The following is a 16,751-nucleotide window of genomic DNA, read 5'->3' on the forward strand; positions in this document are numbered from 1 at the left end:
CACTCCAGAGTATTCTTCACCCAATGCAATCATTCAGTGTCCCAAGTGTCATCTCCACAATAAATCTTTTTTCTTTTCCCTTCTCTCCATTCATAGAAGCCACCACATTATTTCCAAACTATCAATTGCTCCTCCTTGGATTATTGCAGCAGTGACCTAATCAGACTCAGGCTCTAACCTTATCCCTCTCCATTCTGTCTTCCACACAGCTGCTTAAATAATTTTCCTACACATCTGATTGTTCCATCTGTGCTCAAGAAGCTTCCATAACATCCTTTTGCCTTTGCAACAAAATGCTAATCTTTACCTTGGCCTTTAAAAGCCCTGCACAAACTAGTTCCACCCACCTTCTCAGACTGTTTCACATTATTCCCCTTCGTATACTTTGTGCCCAGCCAAATGGGCGTTCAGTTTCCTCGTCTATAAAATAGTCCGAAGGGTTTAGACTAAATGACCTCTGAGGCCACTACCTCCTCTAGATCTGTGATGTTATGTTTAACTAGATGAGGATTGCTTCATATTCTTCATTTACTTCAACATTTTAATGTGTCTTTCAGGAAGAAAATAAAAACGTTTTTATATTTTCATTCCTAAAAACAATTGACTATTAAGTGATGATTTTTTTTCAGACTGACTATTGGCAATAGTAATTAGGCTTATAAACTCACAAATACTTGAAATATTATTATTCTATGCAAGGGTAATTTGTGTGAAAAAATCCCAAAGCTTATTAGTTCATTCTTTAAGATACTCTTCCAACCTGCCTATTCACATCTATCTTAAATTTCCCAAATATGTAACCAAAAATATATTTTGGTCTTGTCCTGGATTTCTGTAACTCTGTACTTCAATACATAAACGGATGAGTGATGTCATTGGCACAGTGATATAGACTATAATCCTAATTCCTCATGCTACATAATTCTCTGTACCCTTTAATAAATTCTCTATAGAGGATGTACTCAATCTAGTGGTCAACTTCTTTTAGCTCTTTCATTATTATGTAGATAACAGTATAGCCATGGTAATAATTTTTAAATCCTTACATTTATGTAGTGCTTGACTATTTGTAGAGTTTTATAACAAACTAGTAATGCAAGTATAACACATACTACCCTTATTTCAAATGAGGATACTAAGTCTCAGATAGACTGTGTTTTGTCAGAGGTCCCATAACCTAAGTAGCAGAAGAACAGAATTCAATCAAGTCTCTTGATTCCAGGTCTACTTTTTTTAATAATTTTTTTAAATTTAGAAATGTGAGGTGAGAGGAGGGGAAGGAAACAGGGCCCAACATTGGAGTTTAATGACTTAAGAAGATTCTTTAATAACCTTTAAGAATGGAAACAAGAAGTTCTAGGCATTCTTAAAAATACTTGGTAATTTTACTTTAAATGTAAACTAGAAAATTTCAGGAAAAAAAATTGTATTCTTTCAAAGATCAGTCCTTTTTTTTTTTTTTTGAGACTGTACTTTGGGAAACAGGAGTCCTAATTCAGGCAGATATTAGTCCCTTACTACACCAGAAAAAAGAAACCCTCCTATCCCATGACTTGTGAGCATCCTGCATCAAGGAGGGTAAACACAAATTGGGGGAATCCTTAAAAAGAGTAAGTCAAGTGATTAATAGGAATAGAAAAACTGGCTTGTAGGTTCAAAGTAAAAGAACTAAATATGTATGACTTGCCCAAGTGACAGCTAAATGGGGACTTTGATAAATCTATAAATACTCAAAGATGTAAATGCCAAGGAGGGAAAGGAATTATTTAGTGGGGCATGATGGAAGATCAATATAATAGGATATTATTAAGAAAGAAAGAAAAATTAAACATTGAGTATCAATATAAAATAAACAAACTTCCAGACAATAAGAATTGTTGCTGACATTGGATGCCATTAAGTCATGTATCATGTGCCAAGGGAAATGATGGAAGGAGCAGATCTCAAAATGTTGGGAAATATGAAAGGAAGAACCGGGACTTCCAATTGTGTTACCCAAAGGCAGGGAGTCAGGCAGCATCTATTCCTTCTCAGAGTCCTGGAATAGGAAGGAAGCCAAGTTGTCTACAATGGCAAATTCCATGGTTGTAAGATTCATGGGGTAGAATAAAGATGTTTTCAGAGTCTATAAATAACTACTTATAAAATTGTGTTTGCTAAATATCTGGGCCCTGTAGAGAATGGATGTAATAATGACTTTTATGTAACCCCTTAGATTTGACAAAGCACTTTACACCCATTATCCCTTTTGAGCCTCAAAGCTCTGGGAGTATAATTATTCTCAGTTTACAGAGGAGGAAACTGAGGTTCACAGAACTGAGATGACTCACCCAAACTCACACAACTAGGACTATAGAGCATAGATTTAAAGTTGAGTGAGATCTTAAAGATCATTCAGTTCCACCCCCTTCCTTTACAAATGAAGAAACAGGCTTATAGAGTTGAAATGATTTGCCCAAGTTACAAATGACAGAGCCAAGATTCAGATTCCATTCTTCTTACTCCAGGTCCATACTTTTTAATCATTCATTTAACAAATATTTTTTAAATGACAACTTTGTGTCAGCTTCTCTGCTGTATTGGGGGGAAGGGGGAATACAATGACAAAAATAGAACAGTCCTGGACTAAGGGAGCTCATGGGAGGAAACAGCATGGATATAGATAAGTAAGCATAAGATTTATACAAAATGAGTGTGAAGTTATTTAAAGGGAGGATGTTGGAGGTAGAGAAAGGCTGCCAGATCTTAGACTCTTAGGGGTCCTCAAACTTTTTAAATAGGGGGCCAGTTCACTGTCCTTCAGATTGTTGAAGGGCCGGACTACAGTAAAAACAAAAACTTTGTTTTGTGGGCCTTTAAATAAAGAAATTTCATAGCCCTGGATGAGGGGGATAATCGTCCTCAGCTGCCGCATCTGGCCCTCGGGCCGTAGTTTGAGGACCCCTGTCTTAGAGGATCGGGAAAGACTTTATTCAGCTGGGGGCACTTGAGCTGAGCCTTTTAGGAAAGTAAGGAGTCTGGAGACAGGTGGAAACAGGGCAGTTAGAGCCAAAATGTGAGAAGTTCTAACCATTACAGCCTGAATCTTGGATGACTTGTTTATATTACTTATAGGTTTTGGGGAATCATAAATATAGAGCTAAAAAGAACCTTAGAAGTCATCAAATTCTCCCCTTTATTTCAAAGATGGGGAAACTGAGCCCAAGTGAGGTTGAGTAGTGATTGCTATTTATATCACTTGCCCAAGATCACACTGCTAACAAAGATGGAACTCAAACTAAGGTCTTTTGGGATTCTTTTCTCCACTGGCCTTTTTTCACTGTGTCACACTTATCTTAAAGACTTACTTAAATTTATATTTCTGCTCTTTTCCAAAATATATTTAAAGTAATAATCAAGGAATGTTAACATCCTCAATTTTGATATTATGACCTTTCTATGGGGGTATGTTAGTGATACCATTTGTTTAAAAAAGCAAACATATCTGAAAAAAGCACCCTAAGTCCAAATCTTGGAATAACCATTCTTTTTGATGGAAAATGTTTTTGACGTATCTTGCGAGTTTCCCACATAAATGCTGCTTTTTCCCACATGAAAACATTTTGAATGTGACATGTAAAATAATCCCCCACTGGAGCTTGTGAGGATTTTTAGGTCCATCTAACTGAATCCCTACAGGAAATCAGGGAGAGTGTTGTGACAGATGAGAGGCAATGAAACTTTGAACCTCCTTCTGCAGGGGTAATATATTTATTATGAAATACAATATTCATTGCACTCTGCTTTGATGACTGCATCAGATGCCCTCATGCCATTATCCTTTATGTTATTCTGTTGTGAAATATGATATTCATTGAGAAATGTTGTGATGACTATTCACTAAAGTACCATGCTGTTCCCCTACTGCCTCTCTCTTTGGAATGGCCTCAGTTAGAGTTTAGTTTATCACTGAATATTTAATGTAAACATGTGCTTGTAGTCAGCTCTGTCATGCAAATATATTTAAGCTGGTTAGTAGCCTTTTCATTGCTTCTGATTTGGGAAGTTAATAGTTTGTTTACATTGTTAGATTGCCAAACAGAAGGCTCCTCGGGCCCATCTCTGGCGTTACCAGGGCAATTTGACATCATAACTGTTCTTTCTATTTAAAAACCCCAATTTGGCTCTCATGTTTTTCATGGTTGAAATTTATTGACATTATCAGCAAGACTAGGGGAGGGAAGGAGAAAAATAGAGAGGGAGATGGAAAGAGACAGAGACAAAAAGAGACAGACACACAAAGAGATTGTACTTTCTAAAAAACTGGGAATTTCAAGCACATGAGACGTAAGGTCCTTTTCAACTCCAGATACTAAAAATCCACGAATTACAGGAGACTTAGAGTGCAAATCACTTGTGAGGTGCTGAGGATGGGAACCAAGGTGAACAGGTCTTCAATGTACCTCACTAGAAAAGTGGAGACAATCTAATTTAAAAGTTTTCATTTCCCTGTATCCTTATCATCCTCCTCCAGAGAGCTTTCTGTTCAAGTAAGCTGTGTGTCCCTTATATCAGTCACTGCTTTCTGACCTTAGTTTTTCTTTCTATTAAAATGAGTGGCTTGACTATAGATGAACTTCTTCCAGATCTAACAGTCAATGATGATAAGTATGTGTAAATTTCCCAACTCTTATTTGGTGTCTGGAGACATACCTGGGCCCCTAAAAGGATCTACAACTCTTCCTAGAGACATTGGGGGAAATTCAGGTTGGCAATAATTTTCTCTAGACATAAATATCAACTTGCCAAACTAAGTTTTGCTCTGCCTTGTAGGTAATTAGAGGAAAATTTTTTATAATTAATAACTGACCCTTTCAATAGTGGACAAATGGGGTGGTAACTTGCTCTGAAGGGTGGGAATACAAAATTATCTCAAAGAAGAGCATAGCTAGTATTTCCACAAACAATGTTTATTTTCCTCATTAAATCAAAAAGTGTTTTGTGTGGTGTTGGCAGGATGAGAGGGAGAAAATCTCAAAGGCAGAATGGCAAGGTCTAAAACACTCCAACTCCCTTGGTTTCTTGGTTTTATTTTAATGCAGCAAGCCTGTTTTATGGTATCTTCATCCCCTTGAAACATGATTTACCACTCATAAAAAGTTTCAAATAGATAATGAAGATACAGGAATGAGACTTGCAGGGAAGTATACTCAATTTTGTTCTCTTGTTCTACAGTACATTTCTGCTGCCGAAATGAATTATTTATTATAATTTATTTCAACAGTGGAAAATAAAACTTTTTCCTGTGATGTGTTTGGTAACATTCAGAATAGACACATTACAGGCAGTCCTCTCAATTAATTAATTCTGAAGTTCCATTCTATGTTTATCTTTTCTGTGATAAGCTAAGACACTTCCAGGTAATTCCTCCTCAAATAAACTATGATTAAAGTGAACATTTAAAAAACAAGGGCATCATTAGTAATGGAAAAAATTTGATGCCACAGCAAAATCCCATTATGTCTTTCCTTAAGTTTGACAATGGATGGAAGATTTTTAAAATATTCTGTGCTATCTCTCACTTGTGAGGAAAGCATCCTTTGGACTTTGTGAAAAGCGGGTGAGTGCAGTTAGTTTGGAAGAGCAGCCCTGCCCACTCCCTCCTCGCCCAGGGTGGAGGCAGCTTAGAGCTGCAGAGCTCAGCCAGTGTCCTTGCCGTTTTGATTCTTTCCGACATTGTACAGAGGCCAAGTAGGCATCCCTCCAAGTGATTTTCCAAAGGAGAACGGGCCATACGCTAATTGACTGTACCATCTCATTTCCTAAAAACGGGCCAAAGTCATCTTGCACTTAGTGAGTATGAGAATTTTCATCTCAAATGCTAAATGTTTTCTGTTATTAGGAGAATATAAAGATGCTAATAAGCAGTTGAGGATGTTCTTAATATGTACCCAGTGTTAAAAGATTAAACATAACATGCTTACCATGGTTTAGTTAAGCTGGCTAGGTAAAAATAACTAAAGATATGCTTATTTGTCTGTTCCTGTCATCTTACATATCATTCCACTCGTAGCACAGAGGTAGACAGCAGACGAAGAAAACAATTGATTCCTTTTCCCTAATGATGACTATTATCTAATTTGAGCAGGATCAAATTTCAATATCTACTGTGCATGTGGCCTCAGGAACAGCTCTTTGTAACAACAGCCACTGGCTGGCTTTAAAGAGTGCTAGCCATTTATGTCTTGTTTTTCCTCAAGAGGCAGCCTTTGGATTCTCCTGTACTCTAACAGTGATGGCCCACAAGAGCTTCAGAGCCTGGGGTGAGTTTGCTGAGGATACTGAGGGCAAGGTTACTCTCCTAAAAACCCAGACTCTACAATCTCCAGTCCCCATGCTTATGAAAGCAAAGAGTTCTAGGACAGATATTCACAGCACTTTGGCTACAGCTTAATTCATTATTTTAAGTTAGTGTCAGGCATGGATTTGGGAGTCACTTTAGAGGTTTTATCATCTTCCTCTTCAGAACCTGTTGAGATCTCCTTAGACTTTAAAAGTCCAGAACTTAGCATAGGAAAGGAATAACATACACCTGCTCATATAGTTAAGTGTTCATTTTTTGAAGGATGTCTCTTACGACAAAATACATAAGGACACTTTGTAATGTTTATGATAATTTTAATTTAAATTGTAATATATTGCCAGTCTTCCAGTAAAACAAAGGAAAGTTTCTCCTTTCTAAAAATGTTCTGAATTAATCAGGGTTATCTAGAAATTCTAAAAATGTTTTCAACAAATTTTTAAAAAATTCTTTTGATGAAAAAATAGCAGAATCTTCTGGGAACTCCCAGGGGACAACAACTCTGGGTTCTCTTTCCAGACACCTAGGGGGCTCCTTAGTCAATCAGCAGATGGTGGGACCGAAGTGGTAGCCAGAAAAGGCAGGTGGTGGGAGGGAGGAATGAGTGATGACAAGACCAAAAAAGAAGCAAGCCGACTGTGGAGGGTGCAGAGAGCCCAACTCTTAATTTGTCCTTCCAAATATTATAGAAGCCCATACAGGAGTTTTTATTGGGTTTTTTGTTTATGCTCTCAAAATGGAGCATGAATTTCAGTTTTTCTATCACATAGATATAACATCAACTCTCTGTGTTATAGATCCATAATCGTGGACTAGAGCATAGAATGGCATAAGTTGATGGCTGAGACTCTTCCTCATGGTGCAATAGAAGGAGGACTTAATTTGAAGTCAGAGGACCTGGGTATAAATTCTGGTTTTGCCACTTAATACTTTGTGACCTTAGATAAGTCACTTAACTTCCATGATCTGTTTCCTCATCCACAAAATGAAAGAGTTAGACTACATAATCTATAAGGTTTCTCTTTTAGATCCAAATCTATGGTCCTGAGACCATTGTTAGGTAAAAACATTGCCATTATGAAGAGAACATATGTTGATATGATTATGCTTATGCCTTATTGATAGAAATCGAGGAGAATTCTCTGACTTTTGAAAGAGGTTCAAAATCATCATTCCTTTGAACCACATAATCTGGAAAGTTTGTATTTTTGCATTTTACAAACTGGGCTATTGGTTATGGTCAGAATTTATCAGATTTACTGTTAATGTCGACATTGATCTTCCTCTTTATGTCTTTATATCTTTTTCCCCATGGCCACTGCCCTGCCTAACTGGTTATTTTCACTCCTATTCAGCCCTCATTTTAACCTGACCTCAGCCCTATTCAGCCTCCACTTTTCATATTGAAAGGACACTTTTTAACCTAATAATTCAGTGTTGACATGAAAAAAGAATCTTTCTTCAGAATTAATGGTAACTGAAAGTTATATATTGAGTAAGGCTATGAGTAAGCTTGTTTTCTTTGTATTTCATGAATTTATGTTCAAAGTGCCTTCATTTTTTGTTTGAAATAATGTGAATTTCCAAAAGATCACAAACACCTCTATTAGAACAGCAGTAGCTACACACGTGCCAAAACCAAATACATGAGACTTAGACTATGCAGTGATTTGGTTTATCCATATCATTGTTGTCCTTAATAGGAACAGTAGTTGAGAGGTTACCATAATGCCTACCATTAATTTGAATCTAGTCTCCAAATAGGGCACTTGTCAAGAGCTGCTGTTCCAGATTGAAGGCAGGTGGGTGTACTTAAATTACAGCTTAAATTAAAGTAATTAAATTAGGAGTTTCACCTCCAAAAGCAAAACAAACAAGTGATTACCTCCTTATTGGAATGAAATTCCCCAAACTTAGCACCCCAACTTCAATATGTCTTGGAGGACCATCTCTACAACATTATAGGAAAGACTTTTGTTTCTGCATAAACTTCTTCACTTTGCATAAATGATGGATCAAGTCACACAGAATATACAGTTAGTTGTTTCTCAGATTTCCTTATTTATTTGCAACAGAGGTTTTTAAGTATATTTTTAAAAGATTATTTAAATGTGTGATGCTTTGCAATAGATTAAAATAACTATTCTAGGATATATAACACTAAAAATAAGCTTTCAATCTCACATAGTTGATAGGATCAGACCTGTTATTTTCAGGATAGTAGAAAGATATTGAGATGTGCCTGCATCCAACATGCTCACTTCCTTCACACTAAATTATTGGTCCTTACTCTCTGTGAGTTATCTTTCTTACCTGAAAGTTCTTCACTCCCCACTCTAGTCATTTCAGTAACATGGAAGAAACGTTCCACTAAAGATCTACTGTTGAACTAAATGTGCTTTTATTCTCAGAGATTCTGATTCTCTGTCCTCTGTTCTTTCTGAGAAGAATGTTTTCTAGGTTCTGCTGCAGGTCAACCTAATAATTATTAGAAAAAATCTACTGGTAAATAGAATGCTATAATAATAATATAAATTGAACGGATTTGCTTTACTGATTTCAGTTTTTCCATTAGAATGAAAGAAAAGTTCCTTTTAACCAACTTTATTTTTAGAAAAGTATTTTATTCAAACATTCCCTTGCTTATTACAGACATAAATACATGCATTCAGAGAAATGAATCCACAGGAGTACTGTATAAAGTAATTGGCACATCACTTCAGGATGCTTCGTCATTTATAGAAGGAGTTTTGGTGCCACTGACTTGAATCCTTTCCATGAAAATATTCATTCTGCCTCCAGATTGCAAAGCCCATAATATTTTAGATTGCCTCAATGGATCTGTTAGGGGTTTTTTTTGTCATTTTAATTTGTGGCTCTGTGACTATTGAAAGCTTGTTGGAATGTGGTCTCTATTATAGACATGCAGATTCTTCTGTATTTGCAGATTATCTTCTCCATCTTAAGACCCAAATTGTTCCCAGAGTTGCTGGACAGACAATTATTACCCAACTGTTTTAAAGCTTTCCTAAGCAAAAATCTCACAGACTGAGGAGTTGTGACCTGTATCAGTGAAAAGTATATCTGTGCTGATGATATCACAGATGCTTTATTAAAGTAGAAAAGCACAAAAGTTTAGAACTAGGAGGTACCTTATGAATATGACTAGAAATCTTGTACTTTTTACAGCACTTTCACTGCAGACACCATTGGTGTCTCACAATATCCCTGGGATGTATTCATTTCTTATCCACACTTTACAAATACTAAAACTAAGACATGTGGAAGTTAAATAATTGGCCTCAAGTCAGACATAGAAATCAGAAAAAAATAAAATAAAATAATACCTCAACTGCCAATAGCTAAAGCTGAACTGTCTTCATAAGAGAAATGACAAGTCATACTTACAAGAGAGGGAATACAAAGTGCTAGGAAAGTGGCTCAATATATCCTCCCGCCACCTACAGTCTTAAATACCAAGACTAGAGAGGGTGAGGAGCAGGGACCGCAAAAAGAACCCCAGGATTGGGCTAGAGATGAAGATGGAAACATCTTAGTATGACCCAATGACACCAACAGGAAGCAGCCTTAGCAACCAAAACAGAGGTTGACAATCCTGTTTCTATGTGCCATATGCTAGGGCAGGAAAGGCAAAGATTGAAACTTCCTCCTCTGCACTTGACTGTCATATGCCTGAATGGGGCCTGGGAAGCATACAAAATGTGTTCTTAGGTCTAGCTTGTCTTTCTGCTAGGGAGACTTCCAGCTAAGCTCAAACAAAGACTTTCAGAACCTACCTGAGTCCTCTCCTCTCTAATGTCTGCTTTTTCTGGGTTTTATAGGGAGGAAATTTTACTGTCCCCATCACTTAGTTTTCCTAATTGAAAAGTAGATACCATTGTCTTGTTCCCCTAATTCTTCTCTGAGTGAGCAACATGAAAACTAGTTCTTTTTTTTTTTTTTTTTTTTAATACAATCAGTGCCCATGGCTTTTCTTTAGATACTACTAAATTTTTAAATGTGCTTCTGAGACTGGGTCACTTTACTGCTTTCCACTCTCGATTGGCTGCTTCTCTATGGAGTATAAAGCTTTACAAAGATTTAGGTGTTTTTATTTTTTAGTGTGATTTAGGGGGTTATTGTGGCTGAGGCAGGTGAGGGGGAGACCCCAAGCCAACAGTACCAATTCTGTATGCATTATTCTTTCAGATGATGTCTGCTCTCTTGAACATCATCGTTTTTGAGGACTGTCGGAACCAGTGGTCAGTGTCAAGGCCTCTGCTGGGTCTTATACTACTCAATGAGGAGGTGAGTGTTAGAGATGAGTGGTGAGGGTCAGTGTCCCAAGAGACCAAGTGTGCTGACCTCAGGAAGAGAGAGGGTCTTTGGGCCATACCTTCTTTGGGACATATCCTATCACCCCTGCAGGAGAAGTCAATGACTACACTGTCCCTTCTCCTGCAGAGGTGATAGCATATGGCCCAAAGAACACTACAATGGGGAGATTTGGGGGAAGATCCGGGCTTTTCCCAGGGGTTCATCTGCTTTACCTCTTCCCAGGCCCACAGCTTATCCTCTTTTGATTTAACATAAGAAATACCTGTTGTATAGTAGATGGGTCTTTTATCCCCTGCCACCTTTGTTGCTGGTTTAAGCTAAAGATTATTTAAATAAATAATCAATACAGAATAATTTTTTTTAATTCTCCCCATCTCCCTTGAAAGTTCAAAATAGGTCTTATGGACAGTTTAAAGAACAAACCCTGAGACTCCCACCCATGGATTCAATTATTGAAGTCCATTGCCTCTTACTCTTGAACCATCCCATGCTCAAAAATTCCTAGTCCGCATCTGAAGCAAACCCTTGCCACTTTCCCTCAATCCCTAGGAAAATAAATCTTTCTTGTTTGAAAAGTCTTTGTCTAATCCTCATAGAAGCTACTGCTTCTCCTCTGCAAGGAATTCAGGGAATATTGTGTGTGAATGTGTGTGTGTGTGTGTGTGTGTGCGTGTACGTGTACAAGTGTGTACACATATGTGTGGTATATATGTGACTCCTGAAGGGAGAATGGCCACACTGTGTTTCCTGCTGCTGATGGTTCTGTTTCTCAAGCCATCACTAGGAGCAGTATATTACTGCTATAGAGAATGAATTGTCTATACAATAAGATAGTACTGGGGAAAAAAAGACATTGAGATTAGAGGCAGCCGCATACATTAAAATTCAAACTGAAATCCCAGCCATGGAAGGAAACTAATAGAAGAAGAAAATATATCAAAAAGAGAAGAGCTGTCTCATCATTCACCTGTGCTGAAGTATCCAATTTTAGCCACATCCAATAGCACTGTCATTCATCTTCCCTCAGTGTTATTGTGATTTAAATCCAAGCTCTATAAAAGAGAGCAGTTCTTTTAAAATGATTGAGAGGGAATAAGGGCAAATTCAGTGTTTAGAAAAAGCTTATGACATCACAATATTATACTTTACTGATGGAGGCAATATTTCATGGTTTGGGATGAAAAACTAATAATTTTCTATTTGGTGTGAGTCACTGCATCATTATAAAAGAGAAAAATAAGTAGTTTTGTGCATTCCCAGTCTTGTTCAGGAAGACACTGTAGTTTAAGTATAATATCTCTGATATATCATATTTAAGTATTAGTCTGACTACATATTAATTATGTGTGTTTTGATGTGTGCTGCTTTAGCGTATGATGGAAATTAAATATCATGCCATTTGGACTCAAAAAAATAAACATATCTCTGGCAGAATGTTGCCTTTATGCTAAAATTAGACTGTTTCCAATGATTAGGAGCTGTGTTTAGCATAAAGGTTTGTATTTATGTAAAAATCAGGAGACCCCAGCAAAGAGATGATGGCTGTCTTATTATTTGTCTAGAGGCAGGCCAAGAATGTCAAATTTTTCACTTAGTGTCACAAAAAGATCTCTCAGAAATGAACAAGAACTACCGGTTTCTTTATTTCTGTGCACAACACCCTATCTCTCTACCTTCCCCCTCTATCACTATCACAAACCCTGTGCTGTCCTTTATGACAAGACGCATGCAGTAATCGCAAAATGTGGTCCAGAGCAGTGGTGTCAAACTCGCACAGACATGGGCGCCACTAATCCATACATAAGGATGCCTGTGGACAGGACACAGCTGCCTACCAGGTAGCTAGTTGAGTAGGAGTTTTCTGGAGCTGTTTACCTACTGGCTTTTTGAAACCACAGTTGCAATATCTTAGCTTTTTCAAGCAGCTTTTCTCACAACAGCCCTGTAAGGCAGATAGTACAAGTTATCTAAGTTTCATTGTGTTTTATTTATATTGTAAAATATTTCCTAATTATTTTTTAATTTGGTTCCAGCAACATAGGGTGTGTTGGGGACCACATGATCTACAGCCATTTGGGAGAGTGATTCACCTGATATCAGGGATCTTGTAGCAATTCCATGTGTCTGGGCTCAACTCATAGGATTTTCATATTTCATAGGATCTAGAGATGCAATTGATCTCCTAAATGGGCTTAGAATCATCTCTTCTGACTTCCCCCTTGTTTTAAATGAGAAAGTAGCAGTCCAATGATATAAGGATCACTAGGACATGGATCCAGATCTTCCGATGCTGAATAAGGGTCTGTTTCCACTGCACAGGGCTCATTTTCTGTCCACACCAATGTGTTTGATCAGCATCACTTCTATTTTAATCCCAAACCAAAACATTTGAGAAAACTTCTCTCAGCTTAGAAAGGTCCCTACCACTTCTACTAAATGTGCGGATTAGGTGATTACAAATAATAATGATAATAACAACAGGAATAACATTTCTGTATTATGTTAAAGTTTAAAAAACATTTTGCTCACGACACTTGAGCTAGAGAGTACAGGTGTCATTATCTCCTTCCTAGAAATCTTTGGAAACCAAGTCTCAGCAGTAAGTTGACTTACCTGTGGTCACAAAGCTTAGGAAAGGGATTCACACCCAAAGCTTCTGACCTTCAAACTAGTACCCCCCTTTACATCATGGAACAAAGCAGTGAGACTCCCAGGGAGGAACAGTGAACACCATCCTCCTGAGCTGCCTTAGCATGACTCTGAAGAGAGGTTTTGTAGCCATTGCTAAGTTTAACCTGCAGTTAAGAAGGTCTCAGTTGTTGCAAGTTTCTGCTTCAGTCTTGAAGTACAGTTCTCCCTGAGACAAGCCTCCTCTGGGAGGCAGGCATGAAAATGCTCACTAGCCAGGCACTGATGCAAATGTAAGCAAAAATAAAGCTCCTGGAAATCACATGAGGAAATCCTGGGGGACTAGAAAAGCCCATGTCCAGCACTCTCCCCACCCCAGCCCTCAGCTTGTGAACATCCAGAACTGAATTCTGAGCCCTCAGGTTGTCTTCTAAAATGTTTGCCTCCTAATAGTATTTCAGTGAATTGAGGGAGAGCCTGATAAACAGCCAACCCATTGGCAAACATGAAGTCCTGGCCCAGTGTTTCAGGAACCTGATGGAGGGTGTGGAACAGAACCTGCTGATAAAGAACAGAGACAGGTAAGTATTTCCCAAAAAGCACAGCTGCTTAGGGTATCTTTTCCCTACTAGGCAGCTAGTTGAGTAGGAATTCCCTGGAGCTGTTTACCTATATGCTTTTTAAAATCACACTTGCAGGATCTTAGGTTTTGCAAACTGCTTTTCTCACAACAGCACTCTGTGAGGTAGATAGTACAAGTATTATCATTCCCTTTTGACATTTGAGGAGACTGAGTCACGAAGAAGTTAAATGACTTGCCCCTCAGCCAGAGCATCTTACATGAACTCTCCTTCCCCTGTAACTTTCAGCATGGTATAGTGGGAAACAATTGCTTCATATTTAACATAATGATGTTGTATTTTAAGATTATTCTTTACCATAAATAACAGTCCTGAATTGCTCTCATAATTTTAACCAAAAGAGGCCTGCATTGATCAAGTCACAAGTGCAAATATTACACAAGGAAAGGATGCTTTAAAAAAAATTCAATCTTTATTCTTAAGGATATGATACAGTTTCAGCTTTAGAATGGCTTGAGTCTGTCAACCCAGCAGCTATCTAATACTTGAGAATTAGTATTGTGATGCAAAACTAAGGCATATGTAACTTGGCAGGCATTTTCCCTTGCACACTTTCTTCATGAGGAAAAAGAATCTCCATCAAGCCAAACACATAATTATCTGAGGCTAGGTTTGAGGTCAATTGGGAGCCCTTGAAAATTTGACCTACTGGTGCCCTGGCAAATTACTGCCCCTTGAACCAATTCTTTAAATGTAGAACAGAAAAGGGAGAATAGGAATAGAAAAGGAGAAAGAATCTAGAGGTTTCTATAAAAGGAAAAACTTTGTGGCCAGGTGACCTCACTAAACAAAACTATTAAACAGAAACAGATCTCCAAAAAATGCAAGGACAGATAATATGTGTCTCCTTCCTAGGAAACATTTATTTAGGAAACATTTAGAGGCATGGATCTGTCCAAGGTTCTGAAGACCACTGACTCACCACAAAAAGGCAGACAAGTTCACCCTTTCATCATGTGTCATCTTTTTTCTTACAGATTCACTCAAAATCTGTCAGTTTTCAGAAGAGATATGGTTGAAGCGCTACGTAGCGATGGAAGCACAGAATCAGGCGTTTTGGACATGATGAGCTGACCCAATTTCAATGATTCCCACGAAGAATAACGTTTTTGAATAGACTCTGGAAGGTTTGGGCCTCAGTATGCTGATACTGGCCGGACCAATGGAAATTTTTTTTAAAACAATATCTGCATTTTTATAACTCTGGCCTAATTGTAAGAATTTATAAGCATGAGAACAATGTAAAATCACAGTCTTTGCTTTAAAAAAAAGAAACATGTTTTCAACCTTTCTGTTTGTTCTTATACTGCTGTAAAATGGTGTAAAAACAATATTTAACCAAAGAACAAAATAAATCCAGCTTTGCTCCAAAATATGTATTAGTTAATGATAATGAAGTCAGATAATTCACAAATATTTTTGGAAGAAAAATTAGGAATTCATCCTTCAACATGGACTACATTAAAACAGAGAGCAGAGATTGAGACAAATGCTATTTGAACTTGTTAAATTAATAAAGTTCATTATTTTTCTATGAATATAGAACATTAAATGTTAGAGACGCTGAGATAAGGGCACTTAGAACAAGGCTGGGAGCTCTCTGAGGTGACCCATGGGATTGCTCACAGAGCTCTCCTACACAATGGCATCTGATAAAGCAGAGAGACAGTAATACAATTAAATGACTTACAAACAATGTTTTCTTTTCACTAGCATAAATTTAAAGTGGTTCAGTCTAGAAGAATTAAGCCATGCAGTTGCTACATGCAAGGACATTTCTTCAGAAAGAATGAGACAGCTAGCCTCTGAAGCACTGGGCACTGCCAAGCCTAAGCCCTTTTGCTCCCATATAGCTTTAAGTGATCGTGAAAGGGTATGTCTAAAATAGAAAATGCAGCATATCCATCCTGGCAAGCTCATGGACTTACCATGGGCTTTGTTGGTGCCAAAGACAGTATGTACTGGAGGTAAGGAGGTTGATTGAAGTTCAAGATTTAAAAGGATAGAAACTTGTAGTAGATGAAGAACAATTTGTTTCTGTTACATGATCATTCTGATTACTTTTCCAAGAGAAAGGAAATGGAGATCATTGGTTTAGCCAAAATTCAGGAAGCTAAAGAAGGATGTATTTTCCATTTGTTCTCTACATGTGATATTATATTAATTCAAGGAAGGCAGCTCCCACCTTGTTTTGTACCTTATTGTCATTATGTTCATGGTCCAGCTTAGTAATATATTTATCACTTTAATAAAACAAACCCAAAAGAAGTCATTGTCCTTAAAAGATAAATATGCAGGTTGATGTTGGAATTGTTTCTTACCAAATGGTATTTTAAACCTTTCTGAATATTTCAGTATTCACAACAGACAGCACACAACAGCAGAATCATTTCAATAACTCTCAAAGTCTACATTCTGCTGATGTAAGCACAGAGGAATAGGGAAAAGCATACAAAGGATTCTATTTTATCGACAATTAAGGGATGAGAAACACCCCTGTTTGTAAAGCATCCACATTTTATTTTTATTGAAAGAGTCAAGGTGACTGGTGTCAATAAAGTGAATTAAGAACTTTGTAAAATGTCAGTTTCTTCCCAGGGACTTAGTTTAGGAGTTCATTTTCTAAGAGTTTTGTTCTCTTGAACTTTTTGCCCACAAAACATCTCCTTGAGGTCATAATCCCATTTATGCAGCATGTATGCCCTGGAAAAGCTTCTTAATTTTGCATTAAAATATTCAGATGAAAATGATAAGGTACCATCGGTTTTCTTTATCACCCTAAAGGGATTCCAATGAGCCAAACA

The 16,751-nt window shown here is 37.4% G+C and overlaps 1 protein-coding gene across 2 annotated transcripts in view; it reads left to right on the top strand.

Moving 5' to 3' along the window:
• The window catches only part of RANBP17 (RAN binding protein 17), a 339,284-nt gene extending 323,069 nt beyond the window's left edge, over window positions 1-16,215 (top strand). For both annotated transcript variants that reach the window (XM_031953652.1, XM_031953653.1), the window contains 3 exons: window positions 10,550-10,648; window positions 13,760-13,887; window positions 14,925-16,215. In XM_031953652.1, coding sequence (XP_031809512.1) covers window positions 10,550-10,648; window positions 13,760-13,887; window positions 14,925-15,021 — 324 coding nt within the window. In that variant the 3' untranslated portion in view covers window positions 15,022-16,215. The remainder of the gene's footprint in view (window positions 1-10,549; window positions 10,649-13,759; window positions 13,888-14,924) is intronic.
• The last annotated feature ends 536 nt before the right edge of the window (window positions 16,216-16,751 follow it).

The sequence above is a fragment of the Sarcophilus harrisii genome, chromosome 2, assembly GCF_902635505.1.
Source record: "Sarcophilus harrisii chromosome 2, mSarHar1.11, whole genome shotgun sequence".
NCBI classification, from domain to species: domain Eukaryota; kingdom Metazoa; phylum Chordata; class Mammalia; order Dasyuromorphia; family Dasyuridae; genus Sarcophilus; species Sarcophilus harrisii.